Below are 23587 nucleotides of genomic sequence, written 5' to 3'. Positions count from 1 at the left end.
AGTAACTGCATTTTCTACAATGAGCCCATCCATAAAATATCCTAACTATTAATCCAATATCAGTACCTGACCTCACTACATGGCTGGATGCAATAAAATCAGCCCAGGAATATTCCAATATCTAGTGTAAAACTTTCTCAGAAGTCAGTATTAATACCTTTCAGAAGAAATGCTGGATAATATTCATAGTGTACATATGTGCATATACTTTACATTTAAATTTACAAAAAGAATATGTTCATTGGTCTAGAGGTGAAATTAATTAAATTACTTATATTAAAAAATGGAAAGTTCTGATTACAATGTTTACGTAGGCCTTTTATCACTAGATCTTTCATGTTCAGGAAGATAGGCATTTGTCCAACAGGGATTTAAGAGTTTTGAAATTGTACGCATTGAAAGATGGGTATTGATCAGCAGAACTGATAAGAAATACCTAGAAGCATGTTTGACTAATTGTTGGAATAGTTTGGGTCTTAGACACATTAGCAGCCTAAAAGCTATGTTTAGGATGTACATGGATTCTTTGTCTGAGCTTTAGTCTTACAGCTGTGTATTATGTATCGTGTCCTAATATAATACAGCCTTCTGTAATTTTTTGTTTCTTTGGCATTTGGCTGCATGCCGACCCATTCAGAAGGATGAGTGGTCCTGTACTGATCTTGATGTTTTTAATAGATCTTAATACAAGGTGAAAGAATTTCAATTGGTTAATGTTTAAGCTTATGTTTACAGATGAAGGTAAGCTTTCCACAAATGGAGACAGCTTAGAATCATCATCATCTGATTTTCAAACACCTGGTTGGGGCCTGTAAATCATCCACATGTAACCCAGCCTTGACTGAGCGTGCACCAGAAATCAATCTCTATCTCTCTCTCTCTCTCTCTCTCTCTCTCTCTCTCTCTCTCTCTCTCTCTCTCTCTCTCTCTCTCTCTCTCACTCACTCACTCACTCACACACACACACACACACACACACACACACACACACACACACACACACACACACACACGAAAATGTCTACGATCATATCTATAATTATCCATGAGCCCAAATTCTGGAATTGATTTTGTATTATTAGAATGGACAGTGTTGTGCCTCCTTAGTCAATTACACCTTCATTGGGTAAGTATATAATGAAGAATTCGATATAATGTAATCCACAATATTATTGAAATGGGGTAATATGCTAGAAGAGATGATAACAGTCATCCTGGAATAATATCCTCAGGACAAAATTTTAATTCTTACTCTATTTTCCTTTTTTATTTTTGTTTCAGTACTTGTCAGTGTCACATCCTCTGTGGCATGGTCATGTGTTAAATTACCACATATTCCTTTTTCATTAATAAGTGGGTCATAGTTCATATGATCTTACAGCAAGGTTATTTGTGCAACACTGGGTTTTGCGGGTTTGGCTAGTTTCACTTCCTTTGCTTAGAAAACAAAACGCAAGAGTGTTAATCTGATATCATCTTAGTCCAAAACTGAGTATTCACAAGAGGCTAGAGTCAATGTGTGTATATAGCAATGCACATTTTCTTTTCTTTTTCTTTTTTTTACAATTCTTATTCTTTTTCCGTTTATTTTTTATTTTAAATCTATTTAAGTAAAAAAATACCCTACGTTTTCCCTTTACATTTTTATTTTAAAGGCCTAATTACGTACAGATGTGGGAACTAAGAAACACAAAACCGTATAACCTAAAGTAGAGTCCAAAATCCTCCCATTTTAAACTGCTTCCGGTTTGAAGAGGAAATGTCTCCATCTGCTGGATATTAATAGTTCAGCCTTTTTGTTGCTTACATAATGGGGTAGTTTCCCAGACAGGGATTAATCCTAGTCTTGGACTACACAGCATTTTGAACTGTGATTTTCCATGTAAATGAGGATATTGTCCAGCACTAAGCTTAAATTGGAGTGGATTTGTGATCCAGAACTAATTATCCAACATCAGTACCTGACCTCATTAATGTGACATTGATTTCTCACAACAATGATACAGTTTGTGTGTGTGAAGCCATTCTAGACGAGTAAATTACCTGTTAATACCATTAACAACCTGTTTACTTCAGAAGAAATGCTTGATGAGCAGTTGTTTATGGTATATTTTCACACTTGGTGTTTTTAGATGGCTTTTGAGATGAAATGTGCAAATTTAATTTTGTTTCTTTTGAAGAAAACAGTGACCATGAACTTAATATATATTTTTGAACACTGCATTGAAGCCTTCCCAGGTGTTTATACAATCAGAAAATAAGCTAATGGCATGTGTTAATGGGACACTATTTAACTCTACCAGAGTGCATTTGATTTCTAAGCAGGAGAACTACAACAACATCAGCCATTTTCTCTGTCACAGAAAGCACTTCTGCTAATGGTGCATCATGAAGATAAGAACCAGACGACAGTAACCACAGTCTAACAGCTAAGTTTGTTTCTCAAAACTTCAAAAATGTGTGTCATTTGTCCCAAATAGAATTAAAAAAGTGTAATTTAAGGGAAAGGTGATGTAACAGAATGGTAAACATGCTTCTGTCCTAACTTTCTTGGCGTGTGGTGCAGGGGTAAACATCTAAATTTCTTTAGAAATTGTCAGTTAAATAAAAAAAAAAAGAAAAGTCACCACTAATTCGGTTATTTTACAAAACATACATGTATCCCCTCTTTTCACAAAACAAAGTTGGAAATCCAGTGTGGGTCGTTCTATGGTATCTCTCAAAAACTCTTTGATTTTGAATGAAATGCTTGGTCTATATCTATGTTTTATGCTTGAAGTACTGTTGATGGTCAAGGAATAATCTAGAGGTGTATTATTGCTGTATTGTCCATCCTTAAACATTTCTATTTGACGTTCCTCATTCTGGAAATCCACTTTATACTTTGTGAAGCAGCTGCCAGAATGACTGAACTAAAGTACACAGTTCTTCCAGGGGTTGTGGCTGCGGGTAGAAATAAGGGACGATGAAAGAGGAGGGAGTAACATCAGGGCTGTGCCGCAAAGCCTCTGCTCCTCCCACAGCCAACAAAGTCCCACTTTTAGCTCTCTGTACACACACTCACACACTCATATACACAGAGAGTCACACAAAGGCAGTGGGGCCTAGCAGACAAAATCAGGATGTGACATCATCACAGGAAGAGAAGCCAAACAACTTTTTCTTTCTGTTTTTTAGCTCTTTTATAGTTTTTCTTTGACATTTTTAAGTGGCCAGGATTGCCGATGATTGACAGAGGAGATAAAGGAACTTCACAGGAATCCAGCGTGATCTATGTCCTCTGGGAGATAAGAGGAATTCTCTCGAGCGTTCCCACAGATCCCCACAGCATTCCAAGCCTTCAAAACGGGCCTCCAGCCAGGTACTGTACGGAAAAAATTCTCCCTCCATCTCTCTGTCTGTCTTTACCTCTTTTCCACACAAGAACAAATACCATCATTAGAAGAAATGCTTAACATATTATAGAGAAGTCTTTTACACAAACAACTCTTTCAATTTCTGTTTCCAAGCTTTATGAATAAAGTATTGCAAAAGTCAGAGACTAATACAGAAAATGGGATTCTTAACAAACATGTCAAAACCATGTCACAGACAGTTAGCTTCAATTCTGAGAGGCAGTGAATACCATGCTCCCAATTTGCCTCAGATTTTTAAATCATTTTACAGGTGATTCTGTCCATCCTTCCACAAAGAGAACATTGCATCACAGTATGGGTCTGAAAGGATGTGAAGCATGATGATACTGACAGAATGAAATAGACAAAACAAGAGAGTATTTGCAAATCAAACAAAGCTGCTGGTATGCTCAGAAAAACACAGTAGATGCCCCGGAGCCCAAACATCACTGAATCCATGTGTGGAACATGGACTGCAACAGAAGAAAATAAAAACCATTTTTAACAATGAAATGTTTCACAAAACTTCTGGAAAGTCTTCTGGAAAAACTAAAGTGTGTAATAAAGGGAAAGGAGTGGACTAACTGTATAGTAAAAGTGTGAGGTGTATAGCTGTTGAGGCTTCTACTGGATTTTTAAGTTTTAATTTAATTTTTTTTTCCAGAACTTACCCTCTGTGTCTGATCACCACAAATGGAGAGAAATTAGATAAATGTAATGCTTTTTTCTTAGAAATAGAGATTTTGTGCAGACATTTATTTAGAAGTGCATGCATTTTTGGTTTTTCTTTGGACTGACAGATTTGAAACAGAGAGAAAGAAAGAGAGAGAGAAAACAGACACGATGCAGGCACAGAGACAAAAATGAGTCTCAAATCCAGCCATTTTGAATGAGTTCCCCATGGCTGTCAGGACACAGTATAATTTCTCAGTGAAAGGCAGTGGTCAGTGTCTTTTTGCCAAGGATTTGAAACATGCTTTTTTCCCCCTACCAAAAAAACAGAGAACTAATTCAACTCGGAAGTGCAGTGTATTTAATTTATACTGATGTCTATTTTGTGAGAACACAAAGACAAAGAGACTTGAATTGAAAGCATGAGAACCACACTAAAGTGCATTTATCTCATCTCATCCGGCTAGACTGCACAGAAGGAAGTAGTGCAAAAGGTGGTTACAGTGAAATACTACCAAAAAACAAGCATGTAACTAATGTATTATGCTTTAAAGAAAATGTATAGAATAAATAGTTCAAAATAATCACTTTCTGCTGCATTGGTATCGTACCATCATTTACGACAAGCAACACAGTGCATTTTCCTTTAGGAAGAAAAACAGTGAAAAGCGCACGTACACTGGAAGCCAATGGGCATTTGCAGAAATCTGTGAAATACTAGAAATAAGAACCAAATGAACAGAAAATAACAAATGCAACCATAACACTCCACCTGTACGTGTCTTAGAATGGAACAGACATCTGTAACAGTATGGATAATCTGTAAGGTAAAACGTCTGATATATATATAATCCATATAGAGCTGGACGATATGGCCAGCCAAATTTATATCACAAAATATTTCTTAATATATTCTTAAGAAATATCTTAAGATATTCTTAATATCCTATTATTTTGGTAAATAGGATATAATTCAAATATTGATATGAACAAGAAAAAAGCCACAGAAAACTGCCAAGAACTAAAAGCAACATGACATCACCATGAAACACTAAACATGTGGCTTTATCAACATTAATGTTTTTAAACTAACTTTAAAACTGATTGCGCGGTGGCGCAGCAGGTTAGCGTCGCAGTCACACAGCTCCAGGGACCTAGAGGTTGTGGGTTTGATTCCCGCTCCGGGTGACTGTCTGTGAGGACTTGGTGTGTTCTCCCTGTGTTCGCGTGGGTTTCCTCCGGGTGTTCCGGTTTCCTCCCACAGTCCAAAAAACACACGTTGGTAGGTGGATTGGCGACTCAAAAGTGACTGTGAGTGTGTGAGGGAATGTGTGTGTGTGTGTGTGTTGCCCTGTGAAGGACTGGCGTCCCCTCCAGGGTGTATTCCTGCCTTGCACTCAGTGATTCCAGGTAGGCTCTGGACCCACCGTGACCCTGAATTGGATAAGGGTTACAGATAATGGATGGATGGATAAAACTGATTGCAATGAACTGATAGCTTTGCTCTGTAATTACCAACAGTCAGTGACAGATGCTGTATATAAGATATATTGAAATATTGAAAATGTGTATAAAAATCATATGATTGTGCATTGTGTATAAAATCGTTGTTATTGAAAAATGTTATATTGCGATATACATATATTGATATTGAATTATTGTCCAGCCCTAGATCCATATGTAATCAGGTTGTAGTGTTGTTCTTGTGTAAACACAACTGTATTCACTCTGTGTTCAATGATTTGCATTTTTCATGTGTCAAATGTCCAATTTTTTTCATCTAGAATCTTTCCCTATTTCCATCTGGGATAAGAGATCAAATCCATCCAAACTGCCACTTGGACAGATTCCACACTTAGCACAGTGTATAGGGCCATGGCTCTGTGCCTCGGCCAAGTCTTCAGCAAAGACAAGACGTTTCGGCCTCGGAAGCGCTTCGAGCCTGGCACCCAGCGCTTTGAGCTGTACAAGAGAGCTCAGGCCTCTCTGAAATCTGGCCTAGACCTTCGGAAGGTAGTGCAGCTGCCTGAGGGAGAGAACATTAATGACTGGATTGCTGTGCATGTGGTGGACTTCTTCAATCGCATCAATCTGATCTATGGAACGGTCAGTGAGTTCTGCACAGAGAGGACCTGCCCAGTCATGTCCGGAGGACCTCGATATGAGTACAGGTGGCAGGATGGAGATCATTACAAAAAGCCCACCAAACTCCCTGCCCTCAAGTACATGAACTTGATGATGGACTGGATTGAGGGGCTTATCAACAATGAGGAGATCTTCCCCACTCGCGTAGGTGTGTGTGTGTGTGTGTGTGTATATTTGTGTATACGTATACAAATATGCCTATGTACCAGGTTTATATCATGTTGTGGGCACCATAATTTTACATACTCTCATTATAGGAAATTCCTTGCTGGTCCGCTAGTGGCAGGTCTAGCTTGTGGGGCGCCCTAGGCAAACCTTCTTTGTAAACACCACCCATGCCCCATCCACCTCTCTGCCAATCTGTAAACAATGGCGTTACATTCTGCACATTGTATAATTTAAGTTGTTATAAATTAAGATAAAATAAAACAAAATTTGGACAAGAAAGGAATGAAGGAATAAAATTACGAAATTATTTGTTTCCTGGTGCTGCTGTCAGGTGACTCAAGTTGTGTCAAATTTGACTGTTTCTGCTGCTTTCACTGTTTACAGAGCTACTGTCTGTTTTAATCAGCTATACGTGAAATGGTAGAAGTACACTTATACAATTAGTCATGGTTTATCCACTGTTATTGAGAAGTCACAACTCAAAGTGATGTATAATACATGTGTGTAAACTCCAATGGTGCTTTTACATTACACTATTCTACACTACTGTTTGTATATTTTGTTGTTTTTTTGCTATTCCATTAAGCAAATTTGGTACCTAGTAAATGGAAAATGATACTTTTATTTAGTACCCGCTCACTTGTGGTTCCAAGCAAGCTGAGTAGGAACTGAACCTTGCAGAGTGCTGAGTGGCCAGAGAGAATACTAGCAAAATCTCTTGTTTTATTGAGTAACCAGGGACAAACACACAGGAATTAACTTTACATAAAATATTTTAAGAACCTTCTGAATTGGATATTCAGGTGTTTTTGGTTTCGTTTACTTCAACAGAGACAGAAAAAATAAAAACAAATCCAACTGACAAAAGTTACACAGGCATACAAGGACCTCTGTGGCACCGCAGACAAGATGTTCCCTGGGCGTCTGCCCAAGTCACACACCCATGCCCATATTGTCATTCATTGTATTTAAAGGTCAAGGCATGTTCTAAGGTTAGGGTTAGACTAGCTGTAGTTATGGTTAAGATACGTTTAAGTCTTGTAAGGTAGGTAAGTCTGTAATGTCCTGTCAATGCTTGAAAACAAATGTGTGTGTGTGTGAGAGAGAGAGAGAGAGAGAGAAAGAGAAAGAGAGAGAGAATACATTGACCTTGAGGCCATTCTTTAATATATGCTTCTTTAAATGCATTTTATTTTACTATGGAAACAGAGTGAGCCATGGTGAGTTTGAAAGAGGTTTGCATCAATGTAAGATTCAGTGTAAGATAGCCCAATAAAAGCAGAAACAAAACTATAAAATCAGTTCCTCAAATTCATACAAATGTACACACATAAGTGTGTCAACCAGCTAAGCCTAGATGTCAAAAAATTCCACTTTTAGGTTTCTACTTGAGTTACAAGGCTACATAGCTAACAATTAATGGGAGCTTAGAGTCTCAGCTAGCATTGTGGGAACTGATCAACAAAGTTAAAGTAGGGTGACCAGACGTCCTCTTTTACCCGGACATGTCCTCTTTTTAGACTTAAAAAATGTCTGGGAATTTCACAAACGTCCGGGATTTTGTTTTTCTAGAGCTTACATAGAACTTCGAGAAGCGTTTCGTTCACAATCTAGTCCCGCCCTCCCCTACTCTGATTGGTTCGCTTGAGTGAGAAGGGGGCGTGGTGTAGTAGCCTAAAATCTTCTGATTGGACGGTCTGACTGTAGAGCTACCGTTATTGGTCGATAACCTTCTCTGTAAACATTTAATTGGTCAGTCTGCACGTCAGTAGTCGCCCCCCCCCCCTCCTCCCTGGAGACTTTTCCTCTTTTTCACCACCTCAGATCCGGTCACCCTAGTTAAAAAGACATTCACTGTAAAATCTAACTTGCTGAAAATATAAATATAATGTATTTAACTAGATTTTTTTTCTATTTAGTAGTGTCAATATAGTAATATTTTTCCATATTCATTGATTTATTGTTGAAACGCTTCAGTCTTGAGAAAAATGTGAAACCTAAATTCTGCTCTGTGCTACAGGTCTGGACTAGTCTTGTCATATGATACTCCAGGTTTACTATGATTCTTCTCTTGTTTCAGGGGTTCCTTTTCCAAGGAATTTCCAGCAGGTGTGTAAAAAGATTTTAAGCCGGCTGTTCCGTGTGTTTGTGCATGTGTACATCCACCACTTCGACAGTATCTGCAACATGGGAGCGGAGGCACATGTCAACACCTGCTACAAACACTACTACTTTTTCATCTCAGAGTTCAGCCTCATCGACCACTCAGAACTTGAGCCATTGGTGAGGAGATCAAACATTTACAAAGCAGCCAGTGTGAAGATGATTTTCAAGAAAATGAACCCATGTAAACAACAGCATATTAAATGATTTGGAATTCAGTTAAACACAAAAACGTTTTTCTCTTCCAACAGAGACCCATGACGGAGAGGATCTGTAACTGAAACAAATGGATGGCAAAGACACTCTGAGAACCATAGCTGTCCACTTATAATGGATTGTTGGACTAAGTATCTCAAAACTGGATATTCAGGATTCTGTGATTACTCTTTTAGGACCACAACCGACACTAATATGAGCCAAGTATAAGGATAGCTTTGGCAGACTTGATATTTAAAAAATGAACAAAGGTTTTTGGGACCAATAATGCTATCTGTGCCAAAATCCTATTTCTTGTTGGATTCATATCAAGCTGTATTTTTATTTTTTTGAGTTTTTGTTTTGTTTTGTTGTTTTTTTTTTTGTGGTGAAAATGTATATCATTATAATAGTTTGCAAAGGTGGTATATTTTACTGTCTGCAAACTGCACTCAACTGAAAACCTGGTAAACACTTTTTAAAATGTTACATGAAAGACTGGTATGAAATGAATTCCTTGCATATATAGATTTCTAGACAAGCTGAGATTAGAATATGTATTGTGTTATAATTCATGTTCCTGATGTGGGACCACATGTGTATGGACTTGTTTTTGCATGCCTTTTTCAGAACTACAGCTGGGGCATGTTCAAAGCCTGAGATTCCAGTTTAAAAAAGCAACAGTGTTGATCTGTCTTGTGAAAGGACAGAAATCCTAAAAACAAAAAAGTTCTTTGTTCTATTTTCACTTTATGAAAATGTTGTGTGTAATATTAAGTCTGTTTTATTTGTGCATGCCTTTAGTGATGTATCTAAATTAAATGATATAACAAACCCTTCCCACTGACAAACCAGATACTGCCAAAGCCTGGGAAAATACACACAATTTAGCTTGTGTTTTTGTTATTTGATATTTGTATCCAGAACGTACCATGCACAAATGAAGCAAACGTCCTGGAAATAAACTCTCATTTCTAAATGTTGGGACAGTATATGAAAAGCAAGTAAAAATAAAAATGCGTTACATTATTTCAACTTGATCAAAACAATTTACTAATTTGTACATTCTGCTTTTATGAGTGTTTCATCTACTGTTCCAACTTACAACCAGGATTAGATACCAAATATACATCTTGACCCATTTTTTCATTGCAAGTGGGACTTCCAAGTGCCCTAGACACCCAAGAGTGACCTTCAGACCTACAGGTCCACGAGGAAGCGGCCTCAGCAGAGCGCATTCCAATATTTTAGATACAGATGAGGACCAATCAGAATGGACTCTGTCTGACCAACATGGCAGAAAGGATTAATACTGCATTCACATTGTGTTAAGACGATGTTAAATATGATTTCCATACTTGCAAGTTGCACAAGAACACACCCACAAGTTTTAAATGGCCTTCAGACTTTTTTTAGAGAAAAGGAGTTAGAATCACTTGATGGTACATAACTGTTTATTTTAAACAATTCCTAACAGTATGTGAAAGCAGTACTAAATTAATTTGTTTATTAATGAAACTTGATGATTGTGATCTGAACTGAGTTACTAAGCACACTTGAGGTATTCTGCCCTGTAGACATGTCACCATGTTGTTGACGTCAACAAAGTGTAGATTGATAGCTTAGGGCTTTTTATCACCTTTGTAGCCTGCCATTAGAGAACGTCAACACTCGCGCGCTTCGGTGCAGCCAATGGGAGCTCACTTTACTGTGAGTGGGCGGGGCTTTAGGACTGTTTTGCTTGCGCCTCTTTTCCCTCCACAGAGAGAGCGACAGAGGGACAGAGAGTGATAGAGGTGGGACGGAGCACTTTACAGGTTCGACTTTTTATTGTATTTAATCGCCGAATTGTTTGGTTTTGCAGGCTACACTTACCAACTTCAAAACACGAAGGTTGTTGGTTGGCTTTAACGTTTACATTGTTTCTGTATCCGCATTAGCTGGCCAACGTTAACGTTCAGTAGCGGGCTACGTCCGTTAAACATTACTGACTAACACTGTTGTGTTTATTGGAGAACTAACACATTCTAGTTCATCTGCTCTCCTATAAGTCAGTTGATTGTCGAGTTAAATGTGTTTAAATGCTGTGGTTAACGGTGTAGCTATCGCGAAACGTCCAGAAATTGTGGCAAAAATAATGAATCACAAATTGCTCCATGCTCCCTCCATAGTGCACTATGTAGGGTTTATAATAACTCTTCCTGTCAAGAAACAATGCAGAATATATCAGTCAGAGACACAGCTGGAATTTGAGTGGGTACAAACCCCGATTCGACTTGTTTTAGAGAAGAATGAAAAATGAGCCATTTGTCATACGGCAGTATATAGGGATTAGAAAGCCATTGTGTATGCATCCTGTAAATTGGGTAGCTAACTGTCAGCTGGCTGGCGTTAAATGCAGTGTTTCTGCAGTCTGTCGACTTAATAAAAATAAGTAAATAAATAAATAAGATGCATTCTGTTCACAGCTGAATACAACTGAAGCTAACTTAAGTTTTGTCTTAGTTATTATCTATTTACCAGGAAGGCTAGGAAGTGGACAGTATTGCCAAATCTCTTTCCTGTTTAATTCAACGTACCATGATATCAATGATTGTGACACATCCTGCGATGTCATCATCTGTGTAATGCGCTGCATCATCTTCTGGAGTTTCCTCTCACAAATTTTACAGAAATAATGACAGAGATGGGTATCAACATGTTACATTTATTTCAGTACAGTGTTAATGTAATGTATTGATGTGACCTTGTGATATTTTGTTACCGCTACATGATTTTTTAAAAGAGCAAAGGAATCTGTTTTTACTCAGGTACAATTTGGCTTTTAAACGTGCACTGCCACCCCACTATTCAGGTGGTGGATCATTTCTGTACTGTAGTTTAATTAACATAGCTGTGCAAGTATCAGTGGATCAGGCAAAGCACTGCTGCTGGAGTTTTTAAACACGGTGTCTTGTTGTTTCACTTTGTAGGTCCAACTTGTAGATGCTTGTAGTCAGAGACAGTAACTCAGTAACCGTCGTTAACTGGTCCTTCATCAGTGGTCACATGATACTGCCCAGAGGCTAACATGTATGTTAACAGGTGTTCAGAACAGTTTTATACAATTTCACCTTGTGTTTAATGAGGCATAATTGTGCTTTTCAGCTTGCAGGAATGGTGAGGCAGAGCCGGCTCCACTGCACGCACCAGGTAATGACAGGACATTAACATCATGCTGACAGAAAGTAGTTCTCAGTATTAACTTAAATATTATTTTGCCATTCATTCACTGTGGAGTGAATGGTGTGTGCTGACGTAATGTTTAAATACTGTAACAAACTTTTATTTAAAAAAATGGCACTTTGCTTTATTATGAATAACCCTTTTAAATACACATATATATATATATTTTTTACATATTATATTTGGTTAACGGATTTGACCAAAATATAGTAATAAAGATGTACAAATCAAGAGGTTTTTAGCATTTGTTGTTGAAGGTTGTTTAATGCCTTCATTGTAAAGCCAATGCTTTCATAACTTTTCTTGCCTGTGAAGTCAGCTCTTTGTCAGAGAGGGAAACATGACACCTAATGTTGAAGAGTGATATCTACTTTCTAAAGCTTAGTCACCCTGATATCGTGGCTCTGTGCTCCTACACTTCCTCTTTTTCTGCTAAGAGGTCAGGTTTAAAGTTAGAACTGTAGTTGTACCAGTCTATATATAACAGTGACACTGACTGAAGTGTCACCGGTGTTCTGTGATGTCCTGCTATATTCTTTGGAAGCTCTGAGGTTACAGGGAAGGTGCAGTCAATCTACACCACAGTCTTTCCTGTAAATGCCATTCAGAGTTGGTCTCTTTTCACACACCTGGCAGTCTGCCTTTAGAGAACGTCACAGAAACTAAACACTGTAATTACTCAACTCTTTCTCTTTATTCATCCAGTTTTCAGCTTTATTTGGTTTTATAGGCCTCTAGAGCCACTGGAATGGTATAGAACATGTTATGTTTGGTTTTCTTTATATATGAGTGTGCGTGTGTCTGTGTATGCGTGTCCTTCAGGTGGCCAGAGAGTCTTTGACTTCTGGGCCATCAGACAGCGATGCAGGCCTCCCTCCACTCCCCCCTGCCTCCCGTTGTGCCTCCCAGATTTCTGCTGGTACAGGTATTTAATTTCAGTTTACAACTTTCTACAGTCCCCTGCTAATTTAAGCTGAAAAATGACATGCTTTGAGGTGTTAGGTTATTCATAACCAATTCATTACTAAGATAATGCTATCATATCTTAGCTTTTCTTAGGTTTCTTTTTGTTGATTTGTAGCTGTGCTGGAGAGCAGTGAGCCAGTGAACATTAAAGACTCAGGAATTCGCAGGAAGAAGAAGCGTCGGACCCGAGCAGCCGACAGCTCCACTGACACATTCAGAGGTAATTTGCTTTTATGTCTGTTAACGATACTTACTGTGTAAAGAAAGTTATTACATAGTCATACACAATGTTTGTAGGGTGCTATACATTAAGTACCTCTGAGCGTATATAGTATGTTTTAGGACAGAGGCATGTTCTGTGCAATAGATATGTGTTAAAGTTAGATTTGAAGAGGCAGAGAGATTACTTGTTGGGTGTGCAATGGGATAGAGTTTCAGCGATGTGGAGCTAGGCTAGTGAAAGCTTGGTCACTGAAACTGTGGGAATGGGAAATAGGCCTGAAAAAAGAAGACCTGAGAGTGCACTTAGGGTTTATAAGGTTGATGATGGTCGGACAACTAAAGAGCAAGTAGGAGCAGAATAATTAGTTTTTTGAATGCTGCATTTTATAAGCAGCCAATAAAGGTGTAATGGGATGATGAGTGTGGGTGTGAGTAAAGAGATGAGCAGACGAATTTTTAACCATTTTCAGTTTTTGTAGCAAAGAAAAACGTCTGCCTGCTAGAAAGGAGTTGCAGTAACCAATGAAAAAGTAAAGAGAGTATGGACAAGAGTTTCAGTATCAGGCTGTGAGAGAGGCCAAATTTTAGCTATCGTACAGAGATAATAGCTGCTTTAACAAATGAGCTGATACATGAATCAAGTTTTAAAGTAGCATCAAATTTTTGACCACTGTGGAGGGAGACTATGTAACATCATCAAGTGAAAAGGTTAAGGGCTGGTTATATTCAGAGATGGTTTATTCCAAAAATTATTAATTCCGTCTAGTCGTTATATAGCATTAGAGTTATAGTGTTGTTATCAATTCATTTTCAAAGACTGTCACAGTAAATGTGGGGAAATCCAGTAAATTCTAAATACCTGACGGTGGAGTTCAAAGTAGGGAACAATCAGTCATTTCCACATAACAGTGTTAACTCATGGGTTTAATTTTTGTATAGCTGAATGGTCTTTGGGTGGCACGGTGGTGCAGCAGGTAGTTTCGCAGTCACACAGCTCCAGGGGCCTGGAGGTTGTGGGTTTGATTCCTGCTCCGGGTGACTGTCTGTGAGGAGTGTTCTCCCTGTGTCTGCGTGGGTTTCCTCCGGGTGCTCCGGTTTCCTCCCACAATTCAAAAACACATGTTGGTAGGTGGATTGGCGACTCAAGTGTCCGTAGGTGTGTGTGAGTGAATGTGTGAGTGTGTGTTGCCCTGTGAAGGACTGGCGCCCCCTCCAGGGTGTATTCCCGCCTTGCGCCCAATGATTCCAGGTAGGCTCTGGACCCACCGTGACCCTGAACTGGATAAGGGTTACAGATAATGGATGAATGAAAGGTCTTCCCAAAAACTCTCCAGTTACACATATATACGTATAATGTGTATCACATGTAATAAAAAACAGTTACATTATGTAAAAATAGTATGTCGGAAACTTACTTATTTGACATAATATTATATTCAATATTATTTGAAGATGGATTTTGCTGTTACTATACCTTTGCAGCACCAAAAGTTAAACAAATTTTCCTCAGTTGCAAATAATCATTAGAAGGTTACATTAATCCCGCTAGTAAAAATAGAGTAAAATGAACATGGAGCCTATATTCCATATCGCTTGTAGGTTCTGAACAATTGTGGACAGGGAAAGGATATTTAATGTCTAGAACAGGATGCTCTTCTGAAATGTTTTATCTGATTTCCTGTTTCACATCAGTGGTGCTAAATGAATGAACTGTTTCTCATATGTTAGATCTATACAGACTCACTGACGAGTTGCTGGGACAAGGGGCCTATGCTAAAGTCCAGTGTTGTGTGAGCCTACAAAACGGTACAGAGTATGCTGTGAAGGTGAATAATAACAGTAGTGTCAGAAAAACTATACATGTCATGTGAATTTTAAAATGGGTTTATCAGTAATATATGGCTGTGTTTGGATTCAAAAGATCATCGAGAAGATTGCTGGCCACAGTCGGAGCAGGGTGTTCAGAGAGGTGGAGACATTATATCAGTGCCAAGGGAATAAGTAAGATTTTTAAAAAATGTATCATTATTTTCTTTGCCTGTGCTATACCGGTGATAGCAAACACTGGTTGCAGTGTCTACAACACAAAAACAGCCATTATATTTGCTATTAAAATATAGCTGTAAACCAGTATTTGTCTTCTATGGTTTTATATTTAATACTGACAGTGGGAAAATTGTGGGGGAAGCTGTGGCCTAAATGCTAGACAAGCGGACTTGGGAATAGATGGTTGCTGAATGGATCCCCATGGGTGACAGCAAAATTGTCTTCCTCCCTCAATCCAAAGCTTTGGACATCATTATTATTATTATGTCCATATGTCTTTCATATAAAAAATATTTTGCCATCATTTCAAATCTATTTGATGGACTGCTTTATTTACTAAGTCCTCTGTGCATTTCCCAACAGAAACATTCTGGAGCTCATTCAGTTCTTTGAGGATGACAGCTGCTTTTATTTGGTGTTTGAAAAACTGCATGGAGGTATAGATCTCTCTAACACTTGTTATTTCATATTTTCCAAAAGCTTTAACAAATGATTTTCATTCATTAGTGTGTTCCTTTCTTTTTTACCTGTCCTTCACTTCTACTTCCTCCATCAGGCTCCATTCTAACACACATCCAGAGGAGGAAGCACTTTGATGAGAGGGAAGCAAGTCGTGTGGTCAGGGACATAGCCCAAGCTCTAGACTACCTTCACAATAAAGGTAATATTTTATATATAAAATAAATTTTATTTTAATTAAATACAAAGCAGCTTATGTTTTCTAGAATTTAAAAGTCACTGCTAATTCCTATTTAGTTATTCTAATATAAATAGAAAGGATGTAGGTGAAATGTATGCCATGATTGAAAAATGCACTGTATCACCATATAAAAAAAACTTAGAAATTTAGAGAAGTTGGTCATTCCACCTGTCACACTGCAAAGCAGGTAAAGCACGTCTTTCATTCATTCATTCATTATCTGTAAGCGCTTATCCAGTTCAGGGTTGCGGTGGGTCCAGAGCCTACCTGGAGTCATTGGGCGCAAGGCGGGAATACACCCTGGAGGGGGCACCAGTCCTTCACAGGGCAACACACGCTCACACATTCATTCACACACTCACACCTATGGACACTTTTGAGTCGCCAATCCACCTACCAACGTGTGTTTTTGGACTGTGGGAGGAAACTGGAGCACCCAGAGGAAACCCATGCAGACACAGGGAGAACACACCACAGTCCTCACAGACAGTCACCCAGAGCGAGAATCGAACCCACAACCTCCAGGTCTTGGAGCTGTGTGACTGCGACACTACCTGCTGCGCCACTGTGCCGCTCTAAGTACATCTTTACAGCAGTTAAAAATTAAAGTAACTGAATGGTCAGTCCAGAGTCCTTGATTTGAACCCAAACAGGAATCTTTGGAAGGATATTGGAGACCGTTTTTAACTAATTACTGAACTATGGAAGAAGCATTTAGAAGAATGGAATGAAAACAAAAGAGCAGGTGCTGTCCTGCAGGCAGAGATTTGCAGAGGTCATTCAAAGCACTTCCTAATAAATTTGAAAGGTGTAAATATAAAGAATTACTTCGCAAGCTTATTTTCTGCTACAATAATTACTGTTCTCTAATTGTTCAATTAAGTTGATCTCTAATTTTGATGTCCGCTGTATAATTTATTCTTTATTATAGGGATTGCTCACCGGGATCTAAAACCTGAAAATATCCTGTGTGTGCATGCTGAGAAGGTACAGTTTTGTCCCACTGAGAATGACCTTACAGGATTTTAAAAATATATTATTAACACAAAGTTACCAAGAAAACAATGATTACGGTTGAAATGCCAATATCTTTCTTTTCTGTTGCAATTTCAAAGGGTATGTTCAGTTTAGTTCTTCAAATGCTGGCACAATATTTGGATATTTGTATGCTTCTTGCAAACACCTCCAAAATTTAGACCTAGAAGTTAGTTGTCTTTTCCGTTTCTCACAATTCAAGTAAATCCAGCTACCAACTTATTAAAACATAAACCACACAATAGTGAAAAGTACATATTAGTGCTGAATTTATTTTGCTGTTTTCTGGCATGATGAATAATGGTCATTCTGTCTGAAAATGAAGTAACTGAACTGGTGATATGGTTGTCTATTTGAAGGTGTCTCCTGTGAAGATCTGTGATTTTGACCTGGGAAGTGGAGTGAAGCTGAGCAGTGCCTGTACTCCCATAACCACACCTGAACTTACCACACCGGTAATGCAAATAACCACACACAATCTCAGTTATGTTGACTTCAACTATTTTAGACTTAAAACCATTTTGACATTGTTCAAATATTTCAGCTGTTTACATAAAAGCAAGTTTTCTCCAGTTATATATTATTTTAAATATCACATCATACTTCAAACAGCCGTAAGTTTGTTGGAATCTTGTTTTCATTTCAGTTTCATATTAATGTGAATGTAACGGTTCATCTCTCCTCAGTGTGGCTCAGCTGAGTACATGGCCCCAGAAGTTGTGGAGGTTTTTACAGATGAGGCGTCTTTCTACGATAAACGGTGTGATCTCTGGAGCCTGGGGGTCATCCTTTATATCCTGCTTAGTGGCAGTCCACCTTTCACTGGCCACTGTGGCACTGATTGTGGCTGGGAGCGAGGGGAAACCTGCCGTGCCTGCCAGGTAAGTTGCTGCACTCTATTAATTTTTCCATCTCTGTATATATTTTGGGGCGGCATGGTGGCGCAGCAGGTAGTGTCGCAGTCACACAGCTCCAGGCGCCTGGAGGTTGTGGGTTCGATTCCTGCTCCAGGTGACTGTCTGTGAGGAGTTGGTGTGTTCTCCCTGTGTCTGCGAGGGTTTCCTCCGGGTGTTCTGGTTTCCTCCCACAGTCCAAAAACACACGTTGGTAGGTGGATTTATGACTCAAAAAGTGTCCGTAGGTGTGAGTGTGTGAGTGAATGTGTCTGTGTTGCCCTGTGAAGAACTGGTGCCCCCTCCAGGGTGTATTCCCGCCTTGCGCCCAATGATTCCAGGTAGGCTCTGGACCCACCGCGACCCTGAACTGAATAAACGCTTACAGATAATGAATGAATGTATATATTTTGAACACCTCGGGTGGCTTATTTTCTAAGTGAATATAAATTTACATCTAGTGCATTTTACTGAACATCTTATCTTGAGTGACTTACAATTTTAATGTTGTATCGTTGCCTAATGTAGGGTAAAGTGTCTGAGCTGAGATCTGAACAAAATCATGCTGTGTTGAGAGCAATCCAATGTTTTATCCAATTTAAATTAAACTTGCTTAAACACTTGTTCTTGTTTCTAACTTTTTTCATAGAAAATAAACAAATATATAATTTTGCCAGCAGTGTACAAACTATTAAATATTAAATATTCCTAATAGACTAATAACTATTTTATGACGTATATGTGCTGTTTGCAGAACAACCTGTTTGAACGGATCCAGGAGGGCAAGTATGAATTTGATGATCGGGATTGGGCTCATATCTCAGACAGTGCTAAAGACCTGATTTCCCGGCTGCTGGTGCGAGACGCCACACTGCGGCTCAGTGCAGCACAGGTCCTGCAGCACCCATGGGTCCAGGGGGTGAGACTGCTGATCTTTTACTCTCTCACTTTAACTTTGTCAAACTTGATCAGCCTATTAAGACATGATAACATACTTAACTCATTTTATTGGCTCTCAGGATGTAAATGCAGTTGTTCCAGAGAAGTAGTGTGCAATGAACATTGTACATTGTACAGCAAAGTTTAGACAAATTATGTTCTTTAATATTTTCTCAGTGAAATTTAATTTTAATCTTTTGTGATATTTTTTTTGTAGAATGCTCCTGAAAGAGGTCTTCCAACTCCACATGTCTTACAAAGGTGTTAATTCTGTTTATTTTTTGTGGTTGTCTTAAATTTTATTAGGAACTTGGGTGTCTTGGATGCTAATGGTATTGGGGAACATTGTGATTTGGCTTCACAAAGTTCAAAGAGAATAAAAAAAAAAAGAAATTATATTTACCTAGTCATGGGTGAAAATATTTTAAAGTACTGTACTGACAAAATCAATGGGAAAAGAATGCTTTAATTTAATGTTACACATACTTCACTACACAAATAGTATTCACAGGACACAGGATGGTCTGTAATGAAAACCTCTCGAACGGGGGGTTGTGGTTGGTTCTCTGGGGTGCAATAGGGGAACACTAAAGAGCTGCAGGAAAATCTCTCTCATTTAAAATGTCAGTGTATTAAATCTGCATTTGCAATTACAAAAATGACCAAGCTTTTAAAAATGGTAATTGTTATTTATGTTGTTTTACCCTGTCTTGTAAGTAATAGCTGTTAAATAACAAATAAAATGGACAACTTTTCATTAAAACAAATTCTTTAGGAAGATCATTGTTCCCCTTCTCCAATAAGAAAGCCTTAATCCAAAAAAAAAAGATTAGAATAGTTACCTTATGAAATCCAGTGTCTTTTCACAAAGGCATATTGTTGAATTATATGACACAATTTTTCATGATAGTTATCAAGATATCATGATCATTATATTGCAACCCCTGAGATGGCAAAGCTTGTATTATCTCAAAGAAAATTACCATAAAGGGACTTTAGATGAACACCTTAAATATCTGTGATGATATATGCTTGTTTCTGTTTGGTCATTAGGAACTGCAGTACCAAGGACCTCACTCAGTTCGCAGCTGAGGTCATGGCCTTTAACAGACAGCTATCTCTGCAGGATGAGGAGCAGGATGACAGTGGAGCCATCGTTTGTTCTATGAGACTCTCACCTCCATCTAACTCCAGACTGGCCCGACGCCGAGCCCAGTCCCTTGCTCACCGCAGCACTGACCAGTTCCTGGCTACTGCTCAGATGCCTGAGTAATCCCATACATTAAATATAACATAGAGTCCTATGCAAAATGTTAATCACCCCTGGTCAAATGTCATGTTTTTTAAGTGAAAATAACTATACATTTCCTGAATTTAACCCCTGTAGGTGATGTTAATTTATTATCACATTATAACATTTAAAAAAAATATATGTAATTTGACTAGGGTTGCCAAAACATTTGCATACAGCTCTGTTATTGTTTAACACCTCTTTTCTCATTCAAAGCAGACACATTTGATAAAGAGTGACTTGATAATTACATATAAATACACCTACACATCTTAAATGTGCCCAGCACCAGCATGGCGTTACATTAACCCAAGAAGTCAAAGCACCTTCTGAATCTACTTCAGTATTTTCCACACTGGCTTCAAGGGTTAATGCAGTTCAGCAATTCTCCAGACACAGTACAGAGGTAGAGGGAAAATTGTAAGAGTATGAATTTGACTAGAAAATGTCTTAAGCCTCAGGTTGGCACAGTAACTCATGCATATACATGACTTATTACACATACATCATCACTGTCTGATCAAAAGCCTTTATGTCCTTATAATAAGGAGAAACATTTTTTTTCTTTCATTATAAGTTAATGTAACTATATGTCACATAATGTTTTACCATTTCTGTTGGTCCATGAAATGGGCAATGGAAATGGTAACTGTCAATATAGACTTACCAGGTTTTGTTCTAACTGCAATGACATAAAGCTATGAATTATATATTTTATATATAGATGTGACTGAAAAAGGTTTTAGCCATCTACACTGGTGCTTGGACATAAGGGAAAATAGTGATATCTTGATTTCAATATAGCCACTAGATAGTTTCTCAGTTTACTTTTGTATTGTTTTAATTTCCTATTTTAAACTTCAGGTATTGTAGATATTTTAAAGTACTCGTATTTTTGTGGCGCATTTTGTTTTGCTTTTTTCATTTTGTTGTGTTCCTGTGTTAGCTGCCTGTGTGAACACAGATGTGTGATAATATTTGAGACTTAATGCATGACACCATACTGCCTTTTTGCATTAATGTTCAGTGGAAAATGTGGTTACTGAACCTTCATATCCATAGTAATTTTGTCTTTACCTCAAATACAATTTGCACATTGTTTTTTGCACATTTTTAACATGAACAGATATTTCTGCAATGTTCCTGACACCAGCATGCTTTTGTACAATACTGCTGGGCAGGATGGGTCAAAACAAAGAACTTATTTTTCAGTTTTAAAAGTCATTATATCAAATTGAGGTTGTCATTTTTTTAATGTAATGTATTTTCTTCACTGTTTATTTTCATGCATTCGTTCGTCGGTCCGGCGTCTACCCAGAATCACTGGGTGCAAGGCGGAAACACACCCTGAAGGGGGCGCCAGTCCTTCACAGGGCGACATACACTCACACCTACGGATAATTTCCAGTCACCAATCCATTTACCAACATGTGTTTTTGGACCGTGGGAGAAAACCAGAGCACCTGAAGGAAACCCACGTGGACACAGGGAGAACACACCACACTCCTCACAGACAGTCACCCGGAGCAGGACTTGAACCCACAACCTCCAGGTCCCTGGAGCTGTGTTGACTGCGACACTACCTGCTGCGCCACTGTGCCGCCCACTGTTTATTTTATTTTATTTATTTTATTTAATAGTGGACTGTTCTTGAGCAAAATCTCATTACTGTATGTTGGGTAAACTGGAGAGGTCAGATATCTTTAATATCTGAAATGGCTTTGCTATCAAAAACTAATACTCACTATTCCGTTCATATGAACATGCATTGCTTAATCCTGGTTAACAATGTATAGGAGAAAAATTAGGCCTATACCATTTTTTTAAATTATTACATGTTATTGCCCACTTGACATCTCTAAGCTCTCAGCCTTTTTCTAGTGGTCATTAGGGGGCGCCATTTCTTCTTACACTTGATTCCCTTCTGTTTACAGGTGATGTGACATGATGTATGAGATGTTTAAGTTTGGTTTTGAATGCAAAATAGGGTGTTTTTCATTTCGAACTGAGCTAAAATTACAAAATTACTATCATAAATAAACCAGATATTTGCTCTGAAATTGTGGAAATTTGTGGATTATTTTAAGGGTCTTGTTTACTTTGTTTCAGCTAAACACCTCTTAATTGACATCATTTTTCTATTATTTAAATATTAAATAAATGTTGCACCCACATTTGGGGACATCTGGTCATATTATGTCTTCATAATTGGTGAAAGTATGCCGTATGAGAATTGTGTGGATGATGGACGTGTGTATCTTTTTTTTTTTTTTTTTTTTGTGCTTGTTCTCTTCAAACTTGGTTGAGGATTTGACCTCCACATGCTTTAAAGATATTATATTGTATAATCATTTAACTCTTTTCTAAGCTTGCTCTTGTTTTTCTGACCTGTAATGGCACTAATTCGTAAACAGACGGCTTATTTCCTAGCCTCATTATATCTCAGACATTATTCACTAATGTGTAATGCTTTCTCAGTTGCCATAGATACTGTATCCCCATAGCAACTGAACAGGACTTCCTTGGTAGCCAGAACATCCAGTGATTAACAGAAGTTTTTTCCTCATTTTACAGATGTGGAGGTGCAGTGTCATCCTTGCTTCACCTTTTGCAATGAGCAGGCCACTATAAAGTCATGGTTCTTTATATTTAAAATCTATGTGTCTACATTTAAAATAGTAGGCGAAATCTAGGCTATGGGTGAGCTGTAGATATTGTTCCAAACACAATGGAGCAAACCAGCTCATCCAGTCATCTCTTCTGTTCCCCTGGACAGTAAGGTGTTACACAAAATGATGGAACATTGCTGTGAGGATTTTATTAAATTTAACCACAAGAGCATTAGTGAAGTCAGGTATAGATGTTGTCTGACAACTGGAGTATTAGGCTGCTCTGGATTGTATGGTGAAGGAACTGAATTCTCTGGGATGAATTGGAAAGAGTTGGAGGGGTGTTTGTGACCCAGAACAGACAAATATTCCACTTGACATTGGGCATGATGAGCTTAGACTAATGCTTGGTCACTCCAGTGTGTACAGGGCTCTTCTATTAAGATCACTCAAGGTCAGTTCGTGCAGCTGAACACTTGCTTCAATAATGGGCAAACCTAAATGTAGCTGGATTAGGGTTACTACCCAATACTCTAGCTCAGTGCTCATCAAATACAGACCTTTGATCCAGGTTCCAGTAACTGATTTAAAAATAGCCAGCCAGTATGACACTATACCTGGACACTTGGGTGCATATAAACGGGGTAAAACCCTGACCTAGAACCTAGATTTTAGGCTTACTCACTCAGACCAGTTTGTTTGTGGGGCATACTCAGGAGAGCTGACTTCCTACATCGTCAGTGATTAAAGGTCACTAAGGACTTACACTAAGGACTTTTAGGGACAGGCCAGAGAACAGATAAATACGGTATCCAAGCCAAAACATGTCCTTAAAAAGGAAATGGGCCATTTTGAGATCACTTCCAAACACGTTGGCCCCAGACAAGTAAACAGTTTTGCAGGCCCGCTGCGCATGCTATGGT

General features: G+C 38.4%; 2 protein-coding genes across 2 annotated transcripts; both read left to right on the top strand.

Moving 5' to 3' along the window:
* The first annotated feature begins 2988 nt into the window (after window positions 1–2988).
* mob3c (MOB kinase activator 3C) lies at window positions 2989–9812 on the top strand. Its single transcript, XM_066647354.1, has 4 exons — window positions 2989–3361; window positions 5852–6360; window positions 8461–8663; window positions 8795–9812. The coding sequence occupies exons 2-4, from the start codon at window positions 5943–5945 to the stop codon at window positions 8822–8824; spliced, it is 651 nt and encodes a 216-aa protein (XP_066503451.1). The 5' UTR covers window positions 2989–3361; window positions 5852–5942; the 3' UTR covers window positions 8825–9812.
* Window positions 9813–10491: 679 nt separating this feature from the next.
* Window positions 10492–22102, top strand: mknk1 (MAPK interacting serine/threonine kinase 1). Its single transcript, XM_066647353.1, has 14 exons — window positions 10492–10555; window positions 11886–11930; window positions 12786–12888; window positions 13045–13149; window positions 14880–14977; window positions 15073–15152; window positions 15561–15634; window positions 15754–15858; window positions 16829–16884; window positions 17292–17387; window positions 17619–17813; window positions 18580–18744; window positions 18982–19025; window positions 19818–22102. Exons 2-14 carry the CDS (start codon window positions 11895–11897, stop codon window positions 20035–20037), a joined length of 1377 nt encoding a protein of 458 aa, XP_066503450.1. The 5' UTR covers window positions 10492–10555; window positions 11886–11894; the 3' UTR covers window positions 20038–22102.
* Window positions 22103–23587: the final 1485 nt, after the last annotated feature.

The sequence above is a fragment of the Hoplias malabaricus genome, chromosome 16 (genome assembly GCF_029633855.1).
Source record: "Hoplias malabaricus isolate fHopMal1 chromosome 16, fHopMal1.hap1, whole genome shotgun sequence".
NCBI classification, from domain to species: Eukaryota; Metazoa; Chordata; class Actinopteri; order Characiformes; family Erythrinidae; genus Hoplias; species Hoplias malabaricus.
Note: the sequence above shows the minus strand (reverse complement) of the source record. Positions and strands in the feature narration are given on the sequence as shown.

Excerpts from the sequence above, each read along its gene's own strand:
- mob3c (XM_066647354.1), top strand. The coding sequence starts at position 5,943 with ATGGCTCTGTGCCTCGGCCAAGTCTTCAGCAAAGACAAGACGTTTCGG. Across the intron at positions 6,361-8,460 it reads GATCTTCCCCACTCGCGTAG|GGGTTCCTTTTCCAAGGAAT; the intron begins GTGTGTGTGTGT and ends CTCTTGTTTCAG. Across the intron at positions 8,664-8,794 it reads ACTCAGAACTTGAGCCATTG|AGACCCATGACGGAGAGGAT; the intron begins GTGAGGAGATCA and ends CTCTTCCAACAG.
- mknk1 (XM_066647353.1), top strand. The coding sequence starts at position 11,895 with ATGGTGAGGCAGAGCCGGCTCCACTGCACGCACCAG. Across the intron at positions 13,150-14,879 it reads CTCCACTGACACATTCAGAG|ATCTATACAGACTCACTGAC; the intron begins GTAATTTGCTTT and ends CTCATATGTTAG. Across the intron at positions 17,814-18,579 it reads AAACCTGCCGTGCCTGCCAG|AACAACCTGTTTGAACGGAT; the intron begins GTAAGTTGCTGC and ends TGCTGTTTGCAG.